The 21,131-nt window shown below is 44.0% G+C and overlaps 1 protein-coding gene across 5 annotated transcripts in view; it reads right to left on the reverse strand.

Annotated features, from left to right (window-relative positions):
- Cbr4 (carbonyl reductase 4) overlaps nt 1-21,131 on the reverse strand; it is a 69,334-nt gene that overhangs the window by 27,089 nt on the left and 21,114 nt on the right. For 3 of the 5 annotated variants that reach the window (XM_039094606.2, XM_039094609.2, XM_039094607.2), the window contains one exon: nt 1,400-1,520. In XM_039094606.2, the coding sequence (XP_038950534.1) occupies nt 1,400-1,455 (56 nt within the window). In that variant the 5' untranslated portion in view covers nt 1,456-1,520. 5 annotated transcript variants of the gene reach the window in all.

Genomic DNA, 21,131 nt, shown 5'->3' on the forward strand with positions numbered 1-21,131 from the left:
GGAGAACTGAGTTCAGTTCCCAGCACTCCTGTCAAAAAGGTCACGACCACCTGTAACCCCAGCTTCAGGGTATTAAACATCCACTTCACAACTCCATAGGCTACTGCATACAGATGTGCACACGCGTGCACACACACACGCACACACACATACACACACACACAATTTTAAAATACCAAAAAGAAAATCTTTCTAAAAAATCAAGTCAAAACATATGTACAATTCCGACTTAAAATATAGCATACGCAGTGCTTTCTAGCTTTTGAGCAATCCCATTTTGAACTTGGTTTTCAAACCACTAAGCTGTCTGTTGTTGATCCAGAAAGGAACCACTGGGGAGGCAGGATTCTCCACCCCTGTAAAGACTGATAAATCCTGCCAGTGGCTAAACACAGTAGCAAGCAACCAAATGGTTTCCTGCTAGCTCTGCCTTGTTTAACGAGACTGTAAACCTATTTTCTCCTAAACTCATCTTTAAAAGAATAACAACTCCCCTCATCCTATTATGATTACATTTATTATCCTATATACATCAGTATTAAGCTTGTTATGATCAATGGAACTCAGAACACTGCTCTCCTCTGAGAAGAGCCTAAGGGAGTCTCTGGCATGCTAGGTGATATTCAGTGAGGGTCTGTTAGGACCGAGCCAACTGGACATTTAGCTCAACATAAAAGAACTAGGCTAAAGAACTGGCTCATTGATTAAGAGCACACACTGATCTCATAGAGGGTGAAAGTTCAGTTCCAAGCATCCATATCAAGTAGCTCACAGGCGCCTGTATCACCATCTCTAGGGGATTTGATGCCCTCTTTAGCTTCTGGGGGATACATGTATCTGCATATACTAACATGAAGATACACACACACACACACACACACACACACACACATCATTTAAATAAAAGAATGTATAGATTGACGATTTTTGAAATAAGTCTTTCCAGTTAGAAATAAAATAGCCTAATATATTGTATCATACTAATTGTGGTGTTCTGGATGAAAATGGTCTCCATAGCTCATATATTTGAATTCTTGGCCCCAGTTTAGGACCAAGCTTGGGAAAGAGTAGGGAGAATGGCTTGTTGGAGGAGGTATGTCACTGGGAGTGGGCTCTGAGGTTTCAAAGACTGGCTCTATTTCCCCTGTGCCCTACCCCTGCCTCCCAGACGCAGTTCTCAGTACAAGTTCCTGGCTGTTGCTACTAGGGTGGCTTTACTCCACCAACATGGCTTTAACACTCTGAAACCATAACCTCAATTGGACACTTTGTTTTATATATAGCCTTTGGTTGTGACATTTTGTAATAGCAATGGAAAAAAAGACACTAAGCCATGAACATATTAAGAAAAGAATCTTTTAAAACAGGTATCAGAAATTCACCCCAATCTTTGACCAACCTGTTAATACCAGCTGCATTTACCAAGAAATTTACTGGACCTAAATGTTTCTCCATCTCTTCAAATGTACTGTGAACATCTCCTTCTTTGGCAATGTTGCACCTAAATGCCAAGTGGATTCCTACAAAACAAAGTTAGGTCGGAATTACCTAGAAATCTTAACTTGACTTTCAATTTACTGGCTTTATCATTAGACTCTTAAGGTAAGCCACGAGCCTAGAGACAAAAGGATATCCTGGATTCCTGTTCTCATGGAGACCAATGAGAGAGACAGAGTGGATGGAAGTGAAGGAGAAATAATGAGGGTTTGTTTCTTCCTTCTCTTTGTGTGTGTGTGTGTGTGTGTGTGTGTGTGTGTGTGTGTGTGTGTGTGTGTGTGTGTTTGGTTTTATTGTTGTTTGGTTTTGATTTTTCTACTCTGAGACAAAGTTTTTACTGTGTTGCCTGGACTGACTTCAAAACTCAGGCTCCTCTTGCCTCAGCCTGCCAAATGCTGGGATACAGTGGGTACATAAAATAAAACATTACCGAGACCTACCTTGAGCTTTAGGGTTTTTCTGAGTGGGAGATTGAGACACAAGGACTATGAGTACCCTGCTATCCACAATGCTGGCACTTGCTAGACTCAAGCAATCCTGGGTGAGACCTCCACCCTTAAGAAGAAATAAGCTTGGAAAGTTTAAAAATAAAAGTAGTCTGGGCCAGTAAGATGGCGCATTGGTTAAGGGCACTTTCCACTAAGCCTGACATCTGGGTTGAACCTTGGAGACTCATATGGAAGGAAAGAACAAACTGTTCTGACTTCCATGTGTACACAATGGCATATAGGTACCCGTCCAACCAAAAAATAAGTGACTTTTAAAATGGTAATAAAATCTGGGCATGATAACTAATGTATACCTGCAGTCTCGGCATTCAGACAGGAGATTACTACTGTAAGCTTGTGGTCAGTGTAGGCAGAGAGGTGGCTCAGTAGAACTCCCTGATCCCTATCACCATACGCAGGAAATTAGACTTCAAAGGAAAAGTACTGTGTATTTAATAAGCTACCATGTTACCACACATGCTCCTCAATTTATGATAGGGATACACCAAGATGAACCAACTACATGTTGGAGAGTGGAAGAACAGGTGACTAACTAGTCCACAGGGCAAGGTGGACTATCAGTTGTCTGGCAAACTGGAAGCAGTGCTGACTAGGTGCTGAGGCTTTGCACCAGCATGAACAGATGTGCTCCCCTGTGTTCCCGATGCTGAGGAGGCACAGACCAGATCTTGACCTAAGGGAAGCCTAAACTGCATAGTAAGACCCCCTGTACCCGGGAAAACTGGATACTACACTGCAGGTTCAAAGGGTACTCTGTCCTAAAGATGTCACTGTTGCACCACAGTAAGGTCATCTCAGCAACATGGAGATTGAGACACCAGAATCACAAGTTCAAAGCCAGTGTGAGTTACATATCAAGGCTATTTTCATATAAGTAAAGAAATACAGCAGGCACCAGACACACTTAGACCTATAATAGGCCCAATGCTTTCCTGATAGTGATGTGTATTTTTCTCCATTCTTCCATGTTGCCTTCTCCAACTGAGACTTAAACTTGCAATTCAATGACTAATATCCGTTGATAACCAGTGGGGAGGGGGCACCTGGAATTGAAATACAATAAAAGGGTCTGGGAAAACAAATTAGTAACTTATTAAAGTCATTAATGAGCTTGGGAAAGCCACCCTGACCTATCAAGAGCTTCTCTTTGAAATACTGTCGTGTGCCTTCACAAAGGGCAAGAGCTCTCAGCAAAATGCAACCTAGCCATTTGTACCTGACGTCTCTCCTTTCAGTATAATCGCATTATTCACTCTCTCCTACCAGAGGCCTGAGCAAAGCGTCTCTCAATATCAGCTCTGGCCTCGAGGAAGACAGCTATTTGTTAGGGGTCCTCAGAGTCTGCCTGGAGTAGGCGAGAGCCGCAGTGAGGGCTTGGTCATGGGGCACGAAAGATCTGGGGCGCAGACTGGAATACACGGACAGTAGCCCGGGGCCCATGGACTGGAGTTCAAGCACTTAAACTTGGCCTCGCAGCGGGGACCCTTCCGGTACCTACCGCCGAGCTCGCTCGCAGTGGCTTTGGCCACTTCCAAGTTTCTGGCGACGATCGCCAGGCGGTAACCCTTCTGGGCCATTAGCTGGGCTACAGCCTTGCCGATGCCCCGGGAGCCTCCAAAAACCGCACAGACTTTGTCCATCTTGGACCTCGGACCGGCAAGATGGATCCCTAAGACACAGAACTTATAATAAAGGCACAACAACTGGAAAAACAATTCAACAAGCTCTTTGGACAACCGACCCGGGCCACAGAACAAGGCGCAAGAATTAGACGTCGGTGTACATGGACTCTTGTAAGGTTGCATTGCATGCTGGGACTTGTAGTCCTTGCTCGCTTGAGCCTGTGAGCATTTCAGTAACTGTAGCTGACTGCCTATTCCTATGCCTGGTTAGTTGGCACCAAGGAACAAAGGACCAATCCTCTGTTCAGAGATAATAGGGTTGCTAAAATGGTGGACTTTCCAGGAAAAACCAGAGTTAGCAATCACATTATGTCCTTCTGAGTGTGGACTTGTCCTGGCTCACCCACATTTTTTACTGCAGACAAAACCTGTTCAAGTGTAAAGTGGTCTCCCAAGTTACTGTAGACATTGGCTTTGCACTGCAATATTATTATGAGGGTAGATGTCCTGTCAAAGAACACAGCCCCGTGTGCTGCCTCAGGCCTGTACACCCAGCACTCAGAAGGTCGAGGCAGAGGAATCACTGAGAGTTCAAGGCCAACCTGGTCTAGAGAATGGGATCCTGTCTCTAAGAAAGCAACAAAGAAAGAACACTGCACAGTAAATGTTTGTGCTCCTCTTTTTGAGGAAGAGACCTGCTATGTTACCCGGGCTGGCCTAGTGCTTACTATATAGCCCAGGCTGACCTCAGATTCTCAATGATTTTTCTCCCTCAGACTCCAGAGTGCTGCTGGCATGTACAGGCATGGGCCTCCACACTCTTTGACTGATCAGAATAGCCTGAAGATTAAAGAGCAAGCTTAGATCGTTATTGCCAGTACTGGGTTCCTGTACTCCAAAATAAGATGTTTTGAGTGCTTTAAAACCAAAAAAAGGTTAGCTGGATGCGGTGGTGCACACCTTTAATCCCAGCACTAGGGAGGCAGAAGTATGCCATTTTCTTGAGTTGAAGGCCAAAGTCTAGGTCTAGAGAGAGTTCCAGAACAGCCAGGGCTACACAGAGAACTCTGTCTCAACAGTCCCTCCCCTCCCTCCACCAAAGGCATCATTAGTTACCATTCTAGTGTAAAGAGAGCATTTCTTGACAGAATATTTAGTGTATTAAATAAAGAAAATATAGACCATGCCCCCTGGGGGGGCAGGGGAGATTCTGGGACAACCGGACTAATTCACATAAAACATTAGTGGGCTAAATTGTTAAGTAAAGTACACCAGAAATCAAAAAGGCCAGCGAGGACTGAAGGCGTGGAAATCTGGCAAAGCTGGGTCTAAGAATTGATTTGTAAATGGGAGGAAGGGAGCTACCATGGAAGTTGAGCATTAATTTTAAAGTTTTTATTTTTCTTCTGCCTAAATCTGAAAAGGCTTTAAAATGGCTGAAAAATAAATACATGAGTTGTTTTCCAAGTGTTCTGTTTAATTGTGTTCTTATTTAGATGAGGTCTTGTCAGGTAGCCAAACTGGCCTCAAACTCATTGTAGTCTTGCCTGAGCCTAGTAAGTGCTGCAACTCAGTAGGTTTGAGATATATGTGTGTGTGTGCGCGCGCGCGCGCGCGTGTGTGTGTGTGTGTGTGTGTGTGTGTGTGTGTGTGCGTGTGAGGCTGTGTGTGTGAGGCTGTGTGTGTGAGGCTGTGTGTGTGTGAGGCTGTGTGTGTGAGGCTGTGTGTGTGAGGCTGTGTGTGTGTGTGACTGTGTGTGTCTGTCTGTGTGCGTGTGTGTGTGACTGTATGTATGTGTGTGAGGCTGTGTGCGTGTGTGTGTGTGTATGAGGCTGTATGTGTGGTGTATGTGTGTGTGTGTGAGTGTGTGTGTGTGTGAGGCTGTGTGTGTGAGGCTGTGTGTGTGTGTGAGGCTGTGTGTGTGTGACTGTGTGTGTGTGTACGTGAGGCTGTGTGCGTGTGTGTGTATGAGGCTGTATGTGTGGTGTATGTGTGTGTGTGTGAGGCTGTGTGTGTGAGGCTGTGTGTGTGTGTGAGGCTGTGTGTGTGTGACTGTGTGTGTGTGTGTATGTGAGGCTGTGTGCGTGTGTGTGTATGAGGCTGTATGTGTGGTGTATGTGTGTGTGTGTGAGTGTGTGTGAGTGTGTGTGTGTGAGGCTGTGTGTGTGTGTGAGGCTGTATGCGTGTGTGTGTATGAGGCTGTATGTGTGGTGTATGTGTGTGTGTGAGTGTGTGTGAGTGTGTGTGTGTGTGAGGCTGTGTGTGTGTCTGTGTGTGTCTGTCTGTGTGCGTGTGTGTGTGTGAGGCTGTGTGTGTGTGACTGTGTGTGTGTGTGTGTGTATGTGAGGCTGTGTGTGTGTGGCTGTGTGTGTGGCTGTGTATGTGGCTGTGTGTGTGTGTGTATGTATGTGTATATATATGTATATGTATATATGTATGTGTATACATGTATATGTATATATGCATGTGTATGTGTATGAATATCATACATATGTATGTATGTATGTATAAAATGCTTATTTTTTCAAGATTTCGTCCATACATATACTCATTCACTCTTAATGTTGCCCTCAAACTCCTTCCAAAAAACAACCAATATTCTCAACTTCATATATGTATGTGTGTATTTCCATAAAATATTTATAAATATATTTTATATTATGTATAATATAGGGCGTTATAGTATATGTAATATATTATATATTCATGTAGTATATATTATACATATACTCCATGGACTTGTGCTGTTCATATATGTGTGGTGTGGAATCATCCACTGGCACATGGTCAAACTACCAGAAATCAGTCCATTGAAGAGAACTAACTCTCTCTTCCTAGCAACTACCAATTGTCAATAGCTCCCCAGCTGGGGGGTGCTCATGTGCCCCTTCCCCAACCATGCTGGAATGCTGACCAGGTTAATCTTATGTGACTCTTGTGCAGGCAACCACGGCTATTGTGAACACAGCAGTCCAGTCAGTCCAGAGGGCGCTGTTTTACCCCATCTTCTTCTGACCTTACAATCATACTGCCCCTCCTGCCAATGTTCCCCGAGACATAGGGAGAAAATGAGAGATACAGTGTCCCATTTATGGCTGAGCACCACTCACACATCTTTTCTCTGTTTTCCCAGCAGTCATAAGTTCTGTGTTTACTGTTGCCCATTGAATAAAGAAGCTTTCCTGATGAGATCTGAGAACAATACTAGCTAATCTGTGGCTAAAAGGATATGCACTTAGAAGGCATTTTGTTGCTACGTCTTTGTAGCAAAATAAAAGCAGTAAGTTCAGTTCTAGAGTCATGGGGCTTTCTAGCCACAAGTTCTTGGTCAGATTTTCAGTACCCGTTACAGGTTTCCTCCAATGGAGGGAGACTTAAATACTATAAGAAAATCATTGGTTGTATCCATAACATTCATGCCATTTTTGTACCCATGGGCACGTTCTTTCTAGAGCACTTCTTGTTACAGCATTCCAGAATCATATCAAGACTGCTGATGACTTTACCCTTCAAGCAACCTACATACCTCCTTTTCCTACAATGAAAGCTAACCAATAGGAAAAGAAGCTGCCTGGTCAGTACCAGCTTGATTTCTCCAAGTCCTGTGGCCAAAGTGTATGTGCTGTCTTCTGCAGTAGGGTCTTTATGGCAACCACCTGCATTGTCTAGGCTTCCCTTGACCAACAACTAAGGAGAGATATCTCACACTTGGCACTGTTTTTGTTTGTATGTTTTTTTTTTTTTTACTTTTAGCCTATGGGTTATGGAAGGAATATTATCCCTCTATGTAGAGTATAGACTTAATTATTTTAAAAAGCAAAATTGGTCCAGCCTTGGCCATGAAAACCTATATAATCCCTAAAGTCCCTGGAGAGCTGAGGCATGAATTTTGAAAGTTCAAAGCCTACCCTGATTACAGAATGAGTTCAAGAGTAGCCCAGGCAATTTATTAAAATGTGGATTGAACAAAAATTAAGAGAGAAAAGATGGGTAGAAGGTTGGCAAGACGGCTCCTAGAGTGAAGGTGTTGGCTGTGTAAGCCTGATAACCTGGATTCCATCCTGGAGCCCACACAAAGGTGGAAGGAGAGAACCGACCCCACGAGGTTGTCCTCAGACCTCCACAAGTCCACCATGACACAGACACCCCTAGACACACACTTCACGCACACAGCAAATAAACACTTTTACATGGAAGTGAGACCAGTGGAGGCATTTGCCCATCGCATGCAAGGGCCTAGCTTCAACCTCCAGTCCTATTAAAAAAGAAGTAAAAAAAGAAAAAGAAACAAACCATTAGTCAGCCTCAACTGTCCCTTCTTCCCAAAGGTCAGGACAGTAAAGTAAGGTCAGAAGAAAGGTTGATGCAAATAAAGTCATGATGGAAAAATCTTTTGAGGGCTGAAGATGTAGCTCAAAGTAGGATACCCACTGAAGAAAAGATCCAATGAGAGTCAGCACTAAAGTGATACATATGTTACTCTGTGTTTCCTAGTAGCTACAAAACGATGGACCTGTACCTACTTACAGGGATAATGTCTTTGTGTGTCTATGTGTAGTACTAGAGACTTAATTCAGGGACTCCTACATGTTGGCAAGTGAACCAAGCCATGTCTCCAGCTCATGCAGTGATTTCTGTGGGAAGCAGACATGGCTGTTGTGTAACAATTGGTCAGAGTAATATTCTCTCCTCGAGGAGCCTTCCGAAGGGCACATGATGCTAAACAGTGTTCCTTATAAGGGAGAAGAAAGACAGTAGAGGTATCTTTAAGCACATCATCTTATATTAGAAGCAAACACAATAGGAGATTCAACGACCTATCCCAACCTTCGGAGACAAGAACAGGTCATTGTGTGAACGCAAGGATGAGGAAGGCTGGTACAGGAAGGAAGGAAGGCTGATACAGGGAGGAAGGCTGGTACAGGAAGGAAGGCTGGTACAGGAAGGAAGGCTGGTACAGGAAGGAAGGCTGGTACAGGAAGGAAGGCTGGTACAGGAAAAGTGTGGTGTGTTGGGTTCTAGCAAGCTCTAAGCCACGTGCAAGCATGAGACTGAGAAGACTCCACATGCTTTTGCTCCTAGAAGTCAGAATATAAAGGCTACATTTAAGAATTATTATTGCAAGTCAGGAATGTTGATGCATGTCTGTGCTCCCAGTACTAGGGAGGTTGAGGTAGGAGGATGATGAGTTGGGAGTCCACTGGAGTACAAAGGAAGACCCTGGTACCAAAGCAAAATTAGTTCATAAGTTATGTTAGTGTGTTGGGCCCAATTTAAACCTTCTCTTCCACAACATCTTGCAGTCTTGCAAAGGAAGATAACTTGTTGGCTAAACCACCAAAACCGAGTGGTCATCTTCTGGGCAACTGGTGTCTTACACAAAGCAGAGAAATCACATTTTTCTGAACAGTTCTGTCCACTTGATACCAAAATTTGGGGTGATTCTTTCCCATGCAGAGTGATTTTAACAAAAGCATATGCTTTCAGAGCAGTGCCACCTGTCATAGGGACCATCAATGTGACGTGGGGTGACACCCATCGTCCGCAAGGCTCCCACCTTTCTCCCAGTGCACACACAGTAGATGAGTAGGCTGAGGCCTCCGGTCAGCACATGAGTCTGTTTAAACCCCCAAGGCTATTATTTATTTTCCGTCTTAATACAATATCACTACCACCCTGGGTAAGAATTCCCCTATCACAGCCTGTCAGGCTTTAGCTGAAATGATTACAGAGTGGAGTGGGGAGGTTTTCCCTTAATCCCCAGGTAACAAAATCAGGGTCTGTAAATTAGACTGGGTCTCCCCTACCCAGCTGGACAGTGAGGAACAGCATTGTGGAAACTCACACTGCATCTCAGGACATGAGTTAGTTTTCTGCTATGATTTTTATCATAGTCTATACTCTTGTTTCATTTAAACCCACGTAGGACATCTTTCCTCTTGGCCCTAATAATCGAAAGAGAAAATTTCTTGTGTAGAGGTTTGTTCTACAATTTTCAGAACATTTTGTAATATTTTTCTGATTATAAAATGAGTACGATTTCATTGCAAAGAAAAATCTAATGTTAAACAAAGAATTCATTGAAAGCATACATTTTAGATATGTAAGTCATAGGGCGTGTGAATGAGCTCCAGTAGAATTGTTAAAAAAATGTTTTTAATTGAAAGCTGGTAGGTATTTGACCTTGGTATATGATGTTTGAAGCTATATTTGTGCTTTTATAGCTTTACAGTTTCGTCTTGGTTTTTTTTTTTTTTTCACCATAAATGAAAATTTATAAAGCCTGAGATTCCAAATGGAAACTGTGTCTAGAATGGTGGTGGTGAGATAGGGTCTCATGTAGCCCAAGCAGGCCTCAAATTTGCTATTTGTAACTAAGGAGGACCAGGAATTCCTAACCTCCCTCTCTCAGCATGTAAAATGCAGAACTTACAGGTATAGGTCCCTTTCCTAGCTCTGTGTCCCACTTTTTTTGAAACAGGTTTTGCTATGTAGCCCAGGCTGACCTCAAACTTAATAGGCAACCCAGGCTAACCGTAACCTCAAAATATTCCAGTCAACCTCGTGAGTGCTAAGATTACAGATGTGTGCTACCACACCAGGCTAGAAATCCTATTTGTAAGGATTTTGAGTGAAGAAAGAAAGAAAGAAAGAAAGAAAAAAAGAAAGAAAGAAAGAAAAAAAGAAAGAAAGAAAGAAAGAAAGAAAGAAGGAAAGTGTATCCTTTCAGTAACTCAGTCAGTAATCTTTTCAGCTAAAGAAAAAAAGGAGGCAAAGCCAGCTGGGCATGGTATAGCACACCTTTAATCCCAGCAGTAGAAATGCAAAGGCAGGTAGTTTGAGTTTGAAGACAGCCTGGCTACAGTGCGAGTTCCAGGATAGCCAACACTACACAGAGAAGCCCTGTCTACACTGTCTCGGAAAAACAATAAAAATTAAAACAATTCATAATTCTGAGTTTATGTTAAATAAACCCCTCTAGGACCAAGGGCATACAACCGGACAGATCCATAATTAAATTTCCCCCCTTGGCTGGGAGGTAGTCTCCCAGAAGTCTTTGGGAGATATTGAGTAATCTATTTGGCCCACAATGCGTGGATAACCTAACCTAGCACCCCAATACAGCCCCTGTTCCTATTTCGAGAGAGGGATTTGGAAAGCTGCCTCTGGGTGGCTGTACAGCGATCACAGTGTTTGTGAGTACACAGTGCTTGTGAGTACACAGTGCTTGTGAGTACACAGTGTTTGTGAGTACACAGTGTTTGCTAGTACACAGTGTTAGTGAGTACACAGTGTTTGTGAGTACACAGTGTTGTGAGTACACAGTGTTTGCAAGTACACAGTGTTTGCAAGTACACAGTGTTTGTGAGTGAGTACACAGTGTTTGTGAGTACACAGTGTTTGTGAGTACACAGTGTTTGCGAGTACAGCACATGTTGGATTTCCCTGTGGCCATTCTTCACGCTGCCAGACCACAGGAGTCGTGCAGCAAGCGCTCTTTCCTGTTTACAAAATGTCCTTCGTTTTGGTGTGTGTGGGGTGAGCCTTGAGAACTTTTACTTTGTTGAACTAGTATTCGTGTCCAAGGGGCTGGCGTGGAGGTCACTGGTTACCCAAGGTAACCTTGGAGCTTTTTCCTGACTGCAGTCTCTTACTTACCCCACATGGAATCACATGGAATCTTGCTCACTCTCCTGCCGGCCTAGCACTCCAGCTATAGCCATCCACATTCCCTGAGGCCCACCTCTGCTCAGGCCTACCGCTGCTCTGCCAGCCTCCTCAAGGAGCCAGCCTTGTCAACAGGCCCTCCACACCTCCACCAGAGGGCTCTGTCTAAACTGCAAAACCAATCTTACCATCCAGAATAAAACCCTGAAATAGTTTCCAGTATGGGACAAAGTCCTCTGATGAGTGACCAGCCCTCCTTCCTCCAGCCTGCCAGCATACGCATGAACATGAGTGAACACACACACACACACACACACACACACATATACACACACACTTGCACGCACACATGCACACACACATATACAAACACACTTGAACACACATACACACATATACACACACACATAGACATACATACTTGCACACACACATACACATATAAACACACATATACACACACACTTCACGCGCACACACATACACATACACACAGGCGCGCACACACACACACAGCCTCTCTCCAGTCCCACCAGCAGCTTCATAAGGCACTTGGCCTGCTTTGTAGTAACAAGTTATTTCACACATCCATGCTTTGGCAACTACTGTCATCTCAATTTCTAATGCTGCCTCTTACCCTAAGAACACTCAATTTATCATCAGAGACATGGCTCGACACATTTTTTTTTTTCCACCATGGACACTGTTATGTAGGAAACCGAAATGTTCCCTTACAGGCCTGTTTTGAGCATCTGTGTCTCCCAGTCGGTGGCTGTGTTTTTGGGAGGTTGTAGAACCTTGGGTATGTGGGGGAGGTCAGGGGGGCCGAGGCTCAGCTTAGAGGAAGCCAGCCACTAAGATTAGGCCTTGAATGTCACACCCACCTCTGGTTCTGGACCAGTTTTCTTTGCATCATGATCCCCATGCTGAGAAGACCCAGCATCTCCTACTCACACCATGAACCAGGATCTTCCGTTTCATCTACCTGAGGAGAAACTCTGTTAGCCTTAGTAGCTATGAGATGATACTCACCTCCTCCCTTCAGCTTTTTCTGTCAGGGATTTTTATCACAGAGATGGAAAGTAATTAATACATACAGCTTTCCTAGTCCATGGGAGAAGGCGGTAGTGCATTAAAAAAAAAAACAAACAAACAAACAAACAAAAAAAACTCTCTCCTGACTTTAGATATGTCTGAAAGTCTGTTTTGTGGAAAGATCTTGGATTCTAGTTTTAGGGAGCCATTGGTTGCTGAATACGAAGGCTCGTGAACATCTGAGGTGAGTATTTTGGGGAAACAGAGCCTCCTCTGGATTCTCCACGGGAACTTTTACTTATGATGGTAAGGAACTTTCTGAGGTAAGTTGTGAAACCCTTGGATGCCGAAACTCTGTGAATGTTTGTTTTCCTAAGTGGAGCGTACTTCCGAGGGTTTGTGAATGTTATTAATGGGTGAATAAGTAAGTGAATGAAATATCTCATTCACAAAGAATGTATTGCTATAGGCAAGAGCCCCTGATGCATGCTGTTAGGATGAAAATGAACCTGCCTGTTATTTTCATTGGGGAAATAATTTGGCAAAGAAGTCAAACCCAAACAATCATGCAATTACGATTTAATTACGAAGGTGGGAGTGCCCATACAAAAGTACAGGCTGTTAGGGCATAACTTGGGGCTTAGGTCAGAAAATTGTTTCAGAGGACATAACGTTCATAAAATAAATTACTAGTAAAAACACATTACAAAGAATGGCAACTCCAGTTTCTACCCCACATTCATTTCTCAATGCCCTGACAAAGTACCTTGTAGCAAGGACTTGAGGATGAAACTATTTGTGTTGGCTCAGGGTTTTAGGGGATTTCAGTGGGGCAGAGGGGCATGACAACCAGACCACACAACAATCAGTTTACAACTAATAGACAGGTAACAGAGAAGTTAGAGCCAAGAGACTAGGCTACGATGTTTAACGGCCAGCTTCCTGTCAGTCAGCCAAGGCCCATTGTCTCTCAAAATGGTTCCACCTGCTGGGTGAAGAGCATTAAAAGGCCTGAAGCTGTGGGGGACATTAGCTTCAAATTATATCATTAGGTTAACCAATAGACAAGGTCATCAAGAATAAAATCCAAATTAAAAACTTCACTTTGAGGTTGGAGAGATGACTCACTGATTAAGAGCTGTTGTAGAGGCCCTTGGTTGGGTTCCTAGAATCTACTTCAGTTTTAGTGAGATCTAAGGCTATCTTCTGGCCTCTGTGTACACCTACATACATGTTAAGTAAACATATATACTCAGACAGTACACGTAAAATTCATTTAAAGAAAAAATTTAAAAGCAAAACAGCTTTTTTAAAGTATGCTTGTGAATATGAGTCTCTCTCTGTGTGTGTATGTGTGTGTGTGTGTGTGTTGTGCATATGTATCTATGTGTATCTCTGTGTATGTGTCTGTTTATCTCTGTGCATGTGTATGTGCGTGTGCGTGCACGTGTGCGTGTATAAGTGGTCTGGTTTGTCTGTGTGTTTTGCAACAGGGTCTCTCGAACTGAAATTAGCCGACTCAGCTAGGCCGGCTGGCTAGCCAGCCCCAAGGGCACACATGACTATGCTTCCCCAGGGCTAGCAATACAAGCACAGGCCGCCATACAGGGCTTTTGTCATAACTGGGGATCAAAAGCAAATCCTCATGCTTACACAGCAAGCACTTTACTGACTGAGCAATCTTCTCAGCCCCTAAACATTCACTTGAATGAGATTGCTAATTAACAAGGGTGTGTGTGTGTGTGTGTGTGTGTGTGTGTGTGTGTGTGTGTGTTTCCTAGATGAAGACGCTCAGGAAAGTCTGTGTAAATGTATAATGCCTGAAATGGAATGGGGTTACTGACAAAGTTGTTTCTCTGCCAGTGAAATGAGCCAATTCCAGACAGATTAGACTGTATTAGAGGCAGGTTTACTGGGAAGCTGCCTTGGCCTTAAGGACGGAGGCCAGGGAAGTCACCATGGGAAGACCGGGGTGGGGGTGGGGATTGCAAAAAAGGGGGGAGGGGCAAAATGTCTGGATTATGTAGAGACTCTGGGGAAAGGGCAGCCCAGCCCTTGTTGGCCTGGGGTTAGGGTCAAGGTTTGGGGACAGGGTATGCCAGGTAGGGACTGAGGGATCCTGGGAGAACTTGGAAGCTAGGTCTGTTTTGGTCTGTAAAATATGCACCTCAGTCCCTTGTGCCAGGTGTGAAAGCAAACAGCCCCTTGTCAGATTTTCCAATGGTTTGAATCTGTGTGTTTCAGATTATCTAAGTGCGGCATGTCTGCCACATCATGGGTAAGAAAACTCATTTGTCCTGACTTCCTTCTGCAGCTGGCCTGCCCTCTGACCCCAGCCTCCTGCCCACTGACCTCCATTTCCCGCTTCCCGGTCTCCTCCCCATATCTGCCCGGTTTACGGGAGTTCTCAACTCACTCGCTGTGCATCCCAGACCAAAGTGAGCCTCCCTGACTCTGCAGGAGCTCTGACAGGCTATATCCAAGACCCTAGTGTGGCTCAAGGACGAGGCACCACCGTACTGGCCTCTGGACGCCATGACCTTAGCCAGGACCCAGCTCTGTGCATTCTTGAAAGCTCGCCTGAGAAAGCCAGAGTCAATCCACAAGGTTAACCCTGAGAGGTGAACTGCAGTGTAGCAGCTTCTGCATTTCTCAGTGGCACCTGTGTGACCATGGATTCCCCGTGACTGTTTTCTGTTTCTCATCTGTCATTCGGAAACAGCCCTCAGCTTGGTTTTGGACTATGCAGTCATGAAGACTAGAAAACTTGGACCCTGTTTTAGTTTACTTCTCTGTTGCTGCAGCAATAACCAGTTGGGGGCTGCTTCCACGAGACTGGCCTGCAGGCATGTCTGGGGGCGTATTTTCCTGATTGTTGATTGACGGGAGCTGTGCATACTGTGGGCTGTGCCACGCCGCCGGGCAGGTGCGCCTGGGCTGTATAAGAGTTACGCAAGGCCCTGGGTTCCGTCCCCAGCTCCGTATAAGAGTTACGCAAGGCCCTGGGTTCCGTCCCCAGCTCCGAAAAAAAGAACCAAAAAAAAAAAAAAAAAAAGAGTTAGCTAACCATGAGCCTGAGCGCGGCGAGCAAGCTAAGTCCCTCTGTGATTTCTGACTCATGTTCCTACCTTGAGTTCTTGCCTTGGAATTCTTGTTCACTCAGTGATGGACTGTAGAATGTGGGACAAAACAAAGCCTTTCTTCCCGAAGTTGCTTTTGCTCATGGCGTTTATCACAGCAACAGAAACGTGACTGATGATACAGAGTCTATGCAAAAACCTAAGCAAAATAGGTCTCTAGATGTTGATGCTAGAGCTGCATTTAAAAACAAAACAAAACACCCCCACCTCAAACCAGATTGGATATCTGATACGGACAACAAACTCACCCAGAACCCCAACAAACAACATTGACATATCGAAGTTTTGAGCTCCACTGTGACCTTACTTGTAGTTAGAAGGTGATTAAGAGTAATGAAGTCCTGGGGGAGATGTCATAGAATATAGCTGTTCCCTCCAGGTTTCTTGGCATGACCTCTGCCATACTGAAGCAGAGTAATTCCAACAACATACATGAAGTCACGGCAATGAACTGAACAGCTAGGTCTGTAGTCGTAATTATGAGGCTGTTCCAGTTTCCCCTTGGGGAAGGGGCCACAGATCTTCAGGAGAGTTTCCTCTGGGTTTCCTATCTCCCCTCCCTGCTGTTGGAAAAAAAAAAGTTTCATAACATTTCAAGTAAAAAAAAAAAGTGATCAGGAATGGGGTGGGACATTTTGGTGGTGCACCTGCCTGTGAGTCACCTCTGCTCCTGGGAGTGACCCGAATAAAGTCATTTATTCACCAGGTTTGACTTTCTATGGTCTGTCGACTCCTTCCTAGTTTGGGGTAAATAAATCTTTCATTTATGTCTCCCCAGACAAGTCACAAATAAGCCTCTGATCCAACACGACCGCGTCCTTGTCAGAAGGGTGAGGGGCACATGGGGAGCGACAGATACCTCACAAGGACGTGCTTTCCCTGTTGCTACTCTTCTCCCTCGTTTTCCCTCTCCCCAGCCTCTCTCCTTCCATGCATGAAGAAGGGAGGCTGTGTGAGGACACGGGAAGCAGCCAGGAAGAAAGGCCTCCCCGAATCTGACACTGATGACACCTTGATCCAAACTTGTAGCCTCTCAGACTATGACAACACTGATCTCTGTCATTTATGTCACCCAGCCTGATTATTTTCTTGTGGCCTCTGAAGCACATAATACAATGTGACTGCCCAGTTTTCCTTTGCCATGGGCAAACTGAAAAGAAAAAGAGAAGTACCATTTAGGTGAGGCACAGTGGTACACGCCTGTGATCTCCAAACCTGGAGACCAGGACAGGAAAGCTGCACATTCAAGGTTTGATACCGTAATCCTACCTGTAGTGGGTTGGCCTGATGCTGCTTGTATTCCCATGCTAACACTGGTTCCTCCACAGGTAGACCCAAGTGACACCAAGTAACCTTGCCCCCAAGTCGTTTCTGACTGGTAAATAAAGATGCCAACAGCCAATACCTGGGCAGAAGAAACAGGCTGGTTGTAGGGTTCCCAGGCCTGGGTGTTGGAGGAGAACCACAGGAGAGAGGAGCATTTATAGTGTAGAGTAGGTTGTATGTGGGCAAAAAAAGCAAGGCCTTTCTGGGTTAACAAGTAATATTCCTTGGATACTCAAATACTATGCTTTAATCACACTGTTAGTTCATGTTTAATCTTCTCAACAAACTATGACATAGAAAAACATTGCTACTGTTGTGTTTGAAAACAAGGACATCAAAGCAGAGATGTAGACAGCCCAAGATCATAGGACAAATGAGTGGCCAAACTGGAACCATGTCCTGGTCTAGCTAGCGAGCTTGCTCTTTCTTCTGGGAAAAGAAGTATGTCCCTGGGGTTCTGTCCCAGAGCGGATGATGTTGGATTGTCTTTGGTCATCTCGGGGGCTCTGAAAGTCTACCGCATACCCACGAACCGAAATCAGCAAAGAGCCTTGAGGCATATTAGACAACTATAGTCAAGGTCTTTTGGTTGCAGAAAAGAAACACACTAAAGCAATCAGGATAGTGAGGGGACTTGTTACGTAGGATGTCATTGAAAGGAAGTAAGTGGTAGCCCTGTGGGAAATGCAGCTGGTGATTGGCTACCTTCCAGAAACAAAGCCAACTGCATATCTTTCTGCCCCCTTAAGTCACTGAGGTCACATGATCCTGTTTCTACCTCCTCTGGCCTCAGTTTCTGCTCCCTGCAGCCCCACTTTCTCAGGTCATTCACCCTCAAGTACATGGCGAATTTGGGCAACTTTGTGCCTCAGTAGTTCACTTCTTGAGGGCCAAATTCTGAATCTCTTAGCTCAAGATGAATTTGAGCATGCATCTGCTCAGAGATTTGAAATATCCCTACAAAGGGGTGGCCATCAAGGTTCACTGTGGCGGTCAGTGGCTGAGGAGACATTGGGTGGATTCATAATGAATCCAGATCACATGAGCACATGTGTCAGTCTTTCCTCTCAGGAATACTCTGCTCAAAACAAGCTCCTGTTTTAAGTGCAAAGTGTCTCTCATTTGAAAGTACCTCAGCTCTGTGGTATCTATAAATGTTCTGTTCTAAGCTACGAGTGGGTGGTCCAAGAAGCAGCATATAGCATAAAAATCTACAGAAAGAGAAAGAGAGGTGATGATATCAGAGGGAGCATACAGTCTATGAAGTTTTTCAACATGAAATAGTTGTTGGGGAGACAATTCAGTTAGGAAAGTACTTGATGCACAAATACAAGGGCCCGAGTTTGGATACTCATCTGAAATCTCAGTGAAGAAGAGGCTGACACAGATGTCTGCAGGATGCCTGGATTTTGCTGGCCCATCTAGCTGAATTCTTGAGCTATGGGTTCAGTGAGAGAACTTGCCTCCAGAAATATGACACCCAACATCTACCTCTGGCCTCCATGTAGATGTATGCACATGTGTACACACACATGAACACACACAGCAAAAATGTGAAATGGGTATGAATTTTTTAAGAAATAAGTATCAGTTTCCTCTGGGAAACTGTACTCATCGTTTGTGTGAGTTAGTGAACTGTGGGGAGAATATATGTGCAAATGTGTATCTTCAATAATTAGAGAACAGGAAGCAGAAATTCATACTGTGTTTTAAGGAGCGTACTGAAAACATGTACAGTGGTGCACACCTGTAATTCAGGCACTTGAGAGGTAGAAGATGGCCAGGATTTCAAGGCCATCTCTGCTCCATGGCAAATTTGAGGCAGCCTGGACTCAAACAAACACTTGCACAAAAATTTATTTGGCTAGTTAGACCACAGGAATTTGAAATAAACAGGATGCTCCCATGAAAGCGTTCGTTTTCTTTCTATTGAAGAGCAACCAATGAGAACATAAATATCTTTTTTTCATTCAAGATACAGAGTCAGTGTAACTGGCTTACATTAGATTTTATAACCTTATATGACCTTGGCCACATATGCACCATTTAACACTGGACTCAGACTAACAAGCTGGGTTTCAGTCTTGGCTGGATCCTTGAATTTAAACATGTTCTTAAACTTTCTAGGTTAGCTTTTCTTTATCAGGAAAGTGGGGAAGATGATATTGACTCGGTTACTTAGAGGCTTGGATCTGCTGATCCTGCAGGAGAACAGGCAGCAGAAAACTACCAGCTCACAGTTAATAATCTGCAATCCCCTTCGTCAGTGAAAATCCTGGGGTGACAGTGCAGTCTAACCCTCAAACTGAGAATCGCTGAGCTTAAGGAAGAGATCTGGTTTTGCTTTTGTTATCTATTGCTTCTTGTATCCCAGGCAAAGTCTAACCATCACTTTATCGTTGATTTGAAAGCAAGTTAGGAAACAGAAATATGATTGACATATTTATATTGCTTTGTTTCCTTTGAAACCCAGGGTTCTGTTCACGCAAGTTTATTTCTCTCTAAAGAATTATCCTTCACTACGTTTCTAGAGTGCCAATTCCTGGAATAACGTGATAAAGCAGGTTACCTTGCTAGCATGTAGTATTCTGTCCTTGTTTCTCCTTCCAGCCCCAATTTGCACTTGTGTGTGGTTCTGGCTGATGTAATAACTCAGTAGATAGAGCATTGAACCAAACAAACAGGTGCTCACTGGAACAGCGTGCACTGGACAGGGAGCCTCCATATGGTGCACTGTAGATATAATGTGCAGCAGAGGAATGGGAACACACTCTACAGCCTAACAGAAAGAGCAAGACAGCACCTGAAAGATGCATCAGTTTTGTGAGGTGCCACAAAATATAGATATAGTTAACTTTATTACACAGTCCAGAAACAAAACAAAATCACATACTTGATCTTTAAAAAATGACTAATTTTAATATTTTAATTGAATAAGTATCAATTTCCTCTGGGAAACTGTACTCATCGTTTGCGTGAGTTAGTGACCTATGGGGAGAATATTTGTGCGAATGTGTATCTTCAATGAATAGAAAACAGGAAGCAGAAATTCATACTCGGCTTATTTTTTTTATTCCATGTGTATAGATGTTTTGCCTATTTGTCTGCATATGATGTGCATGGTTGGTGCCCTCAGAGACCATATGAGGGCATTGGATAGCCAGAGCTGGAGTTACAGAGAGCTTTGAACTGTCGTGGGACGAACTGGCTCCTTTGGAAGTGCAGCCAATGTCCAATGCTCTTAACCACTAAGCCATTGACACTCCAGGCCCCTATACTTCATCTTTTTAAAACACAATACAAGCAGGGTATTTGAATATGTGCTTAAAATACATTTCAATCTACATATGAGCGTTTCTTGGGAGTCTAAGACAAGGGTATTGTTTCCAGCCATAAGTTTGGGACAAGCCTGTGCAACATAGAAAGACTCCAAGAACCCCTACACTAAAAATAGATTACAGGCAAAGGTCCATATGCAAGAGGAAACCTACATCCAAAAATAAATATGATCAATACTCTCAAGGGTTTTTATTATTTTTATTGTATTAGTACTTCTTTGTTAAATTGGGAGACCAACTGGTGATTGGAAGGACCCAGGTCCAAGTGCTTGATTGGAGAGACAGCAAAGTTGAGAACAGTCTATCATATCACCTATATCATGAGCAGTATGAGAAGTTTTCCATTTCTTGGGGACAGCAGTGGGATATTTTGGAATGGCCTGCTGATGCCTGCAGATGCAGCATTACAAGACTTTCAGGACTCGTATTCCATTACTTTGTCCTGACCTGGGGAGATCAAGATAAATGTTAGATGTTCCCCCTCATACTGCTTATAGCCTCTTGTGGAAGGGAGATGCTAAAGAAGTGACTTGAATGGTTTACCACAGAGTTCAGACTATGCTCAGAAGAGAAGAAAGCATGGGCAGACAATGTCTTAATGATTTCACACATTGTTGAAACAAACTACCTGACCAGAGCAACTCAAGGGAGGAAGGGCTTATCTGGCCTATGGAATATACCACGGGAATACAAAGGAAAAGGCAGGATCATGAGGCCAGCAGTGACATTCACTGACAACTCGGGAGAGAGAGAGAGAGAGAAAGAGAGAGAGAGAGAGAGAGAGAGAGAGAGAGAGAGAGAGAGCAGGAAGTGGGACAGAGCTGTGAAACCTTAAGGTCTACATGCCCCACCAGGTACACACTTCTCTCAGCAAAGGTTCACCTCCTAACAGTTCCACAGGCTTCCCAAACATCACCACCATCTATAGAACTAGCATTCAAACATGTAACATTCTGTTGGACATTTCAAACTCAGACCCTAAGCATAAGAGGCAAA

This window comes from Rattus norvegicus, chromosome 16 (genome assembly GCF_036323735.1).
Source record: "Rattus norvegicus strain BN/NHsdMcwi chromosome 16, GRCr8, whole genome shotgun sequence".
NCBI classification, from domain to species: domain Eukaryota; kingdom Metazoa; phylum Chordata; class Mammalia; order Rodentia; family Muridae; genus Rattus; species Rattus norvegicus.